This window comes from Mixophyes fleayi, chromosome 4 (assembly GCF_038048845.1).
Source record: "Mixophyes fleayi isolate aMixFle1 chromosome 4, aMixFle1.hap1, whole genome shotgun sequence".
NCBI classification, from domain to species: Eukaryota; Metazoa; Chordata; class Amphibia; order Anura; family Limnodynastidae; genus Mixophyes; species Mixophyes fleayi.
The window spans coordinates 51,819,645-51,825,964 of NC_134405.1; the positions used below are offsets into that span (position 1 = coordinate 51,819,645).

At 38.0% G+C, this 6,320-nt stretch overlaps 1 protein-coding gene across 1 annotated transcript; it reads right to left on the reverse strand.

The window, feature by feature from the left end:
- Positions 1 to 687: 687 nt before the first annotated feature.
- LOC142150648 (nodal homolog 2-A-like) lies at positions 688 to 4,042 on the reverse strand. Its single transcript, XM_075205843.1, has 3 exons — positions 3,799 to 4,042; positions 1,168 to 1,925; positions 688 to 840 (listed from the first exon to the last, which is right to left on the reverse strand). Exons 1-3 carry the CDS (start codon positions 4,040 to 4,042, stop codon positions 688 to 690), a joined length of 1,155 nt encoding a protein of 384 aa, XP_075061944.1.
- Between the last annotated feature and the right edge of the window lie 2,278 nt (positions 4,043 to 6,320).

The following is a 6,320-nucleotide window of genomic DNA, read 5'->3' on the forward strand; positions in this document are numbered from 1 at the left end:
AGAACATACAAACTCCTCACAGATAAGACCATGGTCGGGAATTGAACTCATGACACCAGTGCTGTAAGGCAGAAGTGCTAACCACTTAGCCACCGTGCTGCTTTGGGGGGGAATTCAATTCCCCCCGAAGTAGCGCAGCGTTAAACCTATTACGTTATTATAGTAAATTTAGCCCGGCTTTCTGCTCACAACTCTGGGAGCTGCGATCAAAAAGCCAGCGTTGAATCTACCATAATAGCGGTATTTAAGCGCACTATTACCACAATAGCGATAACAGTGCGCATGCCGCGTTACTTTTTACAGTAACGCGGCCTTCCTTTGTAACTAATACTACTATAGATGCTTGTGAATCTCTCATTGCCAGGTTATTGTACAACTTGCACTTAGACATTACCTGATTGTATTGAATACGTCACCAGAAGAGATTTTTGTTGTATAATGGAGTATGATGATGATACATCATATATCAAAACCGTAAGCTATACTCTTATTGACTGGTGCTCTTTAATTTATTTAATAGTAATAGATAACCGCTCGTAGAATCCTGTACTGAGACCACAATTGCAGTTTATATTTTTTATTGCAATATAAAATATGACATTTCCCTTTAAATAACTACATTACTACAGACAAGCCAACACATTCATACCACAAACATCTAAATAAATGCATAATACCCAAACATCCTCAACTACAGCCGCATGTCTCAACCACCATCTCCTCATGGTGTTTCGATGTGACCTCGTCCTCTTCATATATCAGCATTGAGAGCGCTCTCATCTTCACTGGTACACAAGAGGAACATTCCACTTTCTCAGCATGATTCAGCTTTAGCAGACTCTGAAAGAGCAAGAAATAAGATTAAAATCAGTATTAAATAAGTACTTAAGATGTCTTGCACTGTTCTGGGAGAATCATGTAATTTATTTTTTCATTCTCATTGGTCTGTGCCAATTGCCCAGTAAACCACTTCAACTGTGGATTAGGGCACAAATATTCATGATGACCGAGAGCAATAAATACAATTGAGAGCTAGTGACCATATTATATGTACTTCCTGGATTCCATTTTACATGATTTTACATAAAGAATAAATCAATTTCTCAATTTTTTCCTTTTTTCACCCACTTAGAATTTGAAAACCATTTATGCTCGCTTGATAATTACCTTTATAAAAGCATGGTTTGTTGGCTTAAAGTTCTCATTCAGTGGAATTGGACATGCTCCTTCACATCTGTAGGCATTGTAGCTACGTGGGTAGACAATGCGGTTGCCCCATTCAATCTTGTCAAACTCCACCCACATGTCTACCCTTCTGCAAAGGGGTGTGCCAGCTTCAACTGCTTTGGATGGTATGCTGTTGAGGACGATGCTGTGTATTGTTTTGTGGTTCCTCCTCTGTCTCTGTAGACCAGCCACCTTGGTTATCTTCTCTGTCATGATGTACTTTGAGGACTGCACAGTCTTAATGAGGTTGAAGGATCCAAAATGGCTGGCAGAGGGCTTGTCCCTGGCAAAAACAACCAGCATCACTCTCTCTGCTGGGAAATAGTTTCTTGAGAGAGGGTCTATGTTGCGCTGCCGGAGTTGGTGACCTGCAAGGCTGGAGAGTCTGGACATGTTCTCTGCCACAATGTATTCACCATGTGAGACCGACGCTCCCTGGTTAATGGAATTTTGGAGAAATGTGGTCAGGTTAAATATCTTCCAGGAATCTCCCTTTGTGGCTGAAGGGTTAGTTCTGAAAGATCCCAAGAAATGCTTGATCTGGCCTTCCTTAGTATGGTAGATCTCCACTGTAATCTTGTGCTTCTTTCCAAAGGAAGGGAGATGAACTCTCAGCTCCACCAACTTCAATTCTGTGTTGCTGGAGATAGAGGACATATCAAAAGAGAACATCCAATGGTCTCCTACCTCAGTACAACCTGGAGGAAACAACATAAATAATTATTTTAGCCTCTGCACAGGCAAAAATGCTAAGTATTTTGTATATGCCCCCCCCCCCCCCCACTACTCTGTCTGTCGGTATTAAGAGGTTACCTGTAAAAACTAAGCAATCTCTTAGGCCAAATGTCAAAACATGACAATATAGAGTTCACAAACCTAATCTGAATAATGAGCCATTCAATAGCATGCTGGAGGAAAAGTGCAAATAAACAGGTCACAAAAAATATATTATATTGTCTGTCTGATGAGTAGCTACCATCTAATAACTATATATATGTAATAAATCCTATGCTAATATGTAAAATTTGCATAAGCTGCTCCTGCTCTCTGTGGGTTTGATGAGAGATTGGAGCACTAAGAATAACTATAAGGGGGCATAAGTACATAGAGTATGAGTAAATAGTTTATTTAGAAACACACATGGGGCTAGATCTGCTCAAAAATTTGTTTATACTCCCCACACATCGCCACAAAGTTTTGGTGGTTTAGACTTCTAAAGCTCTGTATTTACTATAGGGCAGTTTGAGGCTTGAATGTAAAACTACTGGGGATTTAGTCAAAACTTTTTAAATGCCTGCTTCTTATTGGCTAGTTAGCTCAAACATGTGCTTTGAGATATCTTATCGTTCATAACAATAGGGGAGGCATCATTCATTTTAATATATTTACTTTCTAATGGGGATAACAATTATTTATGATGGGGCCAACACGTAGATTGCATGCTGGCACTTATAGTGCTATATAATTAGTGTTATCCCTCCCATTAGCAATGAAATATTTGTCATAATTATATATTCATATTTCCTCCATATTATAAAACAATAATTAGTTTTGAGGCCATAATCAATAAATAATGATTGCCACAGTAATTCATAAGCCTATAGTGGCTCCTCTTATGGATGGAAAAATGGCTCAAACAACATGCTGTTTGAGCAATCCCACCTCTCACAACCTCCTTTTGTTTTGGCTATTTGTCGGGTGGTTTCCTGGCTGTTTATCAAACCACAGCTTAGTAAATATGATGGTTTGTATTTCTCTTATGTTAAAAATCAAGATTGAGGTCTGTAAAGTGGGGCTTTGTAAAACTGTGGTTTTCTGTTGGTTGACTGAAGGTTTGGCCTTTAGTAAATCCAACAGTTTTAAAACTGGTGGTTCAGGGGCGGCCATAGTGGTATATTTGCTAAACTGTGGGTTTGAAAAAGTGGGGATGTTGCCTATAGCAACCAATCAAAGTCTAGCTTTCATTTATTTAGTGCATTCTACAAAATGACAGCTAGAATCTGATTGGTTGCTATAGGCAACATCCCCACTTTATCAAATCTGTGGTTTAGTAAATATTATACCCCCTAGACTTTTTTTTTTTAAGTTGGAAGGAGAGGTTGGTCCCGCTCCCTCATCCGCTTTGATCGGGCTACTCAGCCGCAATTCAAAGGTATATAGAGTGCTGCTGGTGGTTTAACCAAAAGGCCCTCTAGTAAATCTAGCGCATGGAATAGTGACGTTAGATGACGGCTAGTTCATTCATCTAACCTGTGTATTTTACTTATTAATAATTTTTCTCAGTAGAGCTGTGTTTATCTTTAGCATGTTTACATACATTTACTCTGTTTAGAACTGAGGATGATTATAACAAATATATAGCAGATGTAGTGGTAATCTTTATGTGAAATAGTTTGCTAACATTATACATTTATGTGCTTTGTAGGTATACAAACATATATAAAAAATCATAATAAGTCTTGAACAATTTCAAAGCAATACACAGTATGCTACATGGACATATAATGCAACAACACAGCAGCTTATCACTGTGCACATATGACATAAAGGCCAGTATGACATAGTACTTACTCTTTCCAAGGAGACTCAGGACAGTGTCTGATTCCAGGAGGACCGACTGTTCCAGTCCAGAGAGATCTGTTCCATTTCCCAGGATGAGCGACTGGTAGAGCTGCATCATATATAGCGGGTACTTCATTCTCTGGGAGTGTGTGGTGCCGTAAAATGACTCATGTAATCCTGCTTGTCCCTGGAGAGGAATGGCCAGGACTGTAGAAATAAGTACAAAGCAGATGAAGCTTCCCAATAGAGCCATGTGTGCTGTAGAGGTCTGGGTCTGACATAAATGGGCAGTGACTGACTTTATATAGTGTGGAGGCCTCTTTACACCTGTAACACTTCACACCTGCAGCCCAGTCATTTCAGTGAGCTCAATATCATGAGCCACAAGCCAATTCCATGCCACTGTCTGGCTAATTGCTCCATACTGTTATGCTAATGCCCAGTGTCTGAAATCGCTCCCATCATCGGAACATTCTTTAAACACAGTTACCTGGAAAACACATTCACTTACTGGTAACAGTGGAACATTAGAGAAGATTTAAATTAATGCTAAATATTCATGATAATAAATTATTGGGTAAATATAAATGCGGATAATCAGTTTCAGTTAATGCTTTGGTATTGGTGGTCTATAATATACAAAACATTGGCCTTACATCTCTCCTTCCCTTACTTGTCCTCTCCAAGTGGTATAAGGTACAGAACAATTGTGACAAAAATAGGGAATATCATATTCCTTTATAGTGGACAATATATTTTTAGATACCCAAGTTTCACGTCTGGCTGTAAACCTGACACCCAAGTCATCCTGTACCTCCAAAATATGGGTGATAATCTTCAGAGTATGCAATATAGAATTTTAACTTTTTATGGAGACTTCATTGTAATAAAGAAATTGTCCTATTTTGATGGAGAGATCTTGGCAATCTTACAGTCTCACTTCACAATAAGTAGCCGCTAGTCACATGATCACTGTGCTCCAGCAATTAGTCTTTCAGTAATCATAATATTTGCCATGCTTGAGGCACCAGCAAAATATTAGTGATAAAAGAAACAAGGGAATATGTGGGCCAGGAAAGACACGCAGAAATGTTTTATTACTTTTCTTTTTTTTGAAACAAAGTATTTTTATCCCCCAATTACACACACACAATTTAGGAAGAAAGTAATGTATGTAGTAAAATGTAAAAATGTTTGCTATAAGAGAACCTTTTAAAACGTTCTATGTTGCCTACACTGACTCTTTTTATTTTTATTTTTTTTGTGTTTAGTAACTGTTCTAGACAGAACCCTGTGGAACATGGTGTGAACTCATCCTGCCCTTCTATAGTGTAGTCAGTCTCTGGTCCCATTGAGACTTCACAAAGAAAACAGAAGTGAATTGTTAACTCATTGTTCCTTGAGATACTGCAGGAGTGAAGACAATATCCAAATAATGTTAACTAGGAGTCATTCTACAGAAAACACAATATATAAAGACAATGGATCTTTCTCAAACCACTTATCAGTCTGAACTTCTGACTTTTGTTTTACACATTGTTTGTACGCTAATATTCCTGCCCCTCACATATAATATGCCACTTAGACAAAACTGAAACTGATGATCAAGTCATCAAAACACTGGACATACAATACACAAACCTAATGAGAGAATAAGCTTTCTCTATACCCCAAGTCCATTGGAGAACAACGTTCATATAAACCATGAGGTGGGCATTAGTGTAGATTATTTTAAATCAGAAATTGTGTTGTGCAAAAACTGATATCACCAGTTTTATCCGTATGGAATAATTGTGCAGAAAGTGCCCTTTACAATTACTATTACCCTTAACAAGATTATCATTTTATTGGGTTTATCTAGAGTTCTAAGTAGATACAATATGGGTTCTTTGGTCGGTTTAATAATACATATATGTGTAAATTTTACATTTAGGGAAAAATACAGATGAAATATATTTTAGTCTAGTTTATATCTTTATCAAAAGACCAGAAAAATCCCAAATCCTATCAGAACGATTTCTTAATTCTACATGTCTTTTGAAAAAAAAAAAAGGTTTTTAAAACATAAGCATATGTTCTTTAGTAGTTATTATACAGGTCCCTTCTAATGCCATCCCTGTATGTTCCACTCCCCATCAGTACAAAATCTAGGTTCATTGTTGCAGTCAACTGTCCGTAATTTGCAGAGATAGATCAAGGTTTTTATGAAATATATTGAATATTGACCAGTAATACATTATAGGTCCTGTTATTGTGTATACTGGATGCAATTCTCAGTATCCATATTTATTCTCTGGGCTTTATAACTTAATATTTATTGAATAGGAACTGAAGACAAATGCAATCTGTGTGCCAGGTGTGCCCAGGTTCCTTCTCCATGCTTGTCAGCAAAATTACCTGTGCCGCTGGCATTCCGATGAGCTGACTGTGTCAGGGAGTGTGACACTCAGTGACTCACAAGACATAGAGGCACCCTGCCCTTCCCTTCACCCTTGGAGGACAGAGCAGTGCAATAAGCTGTACATGTATCA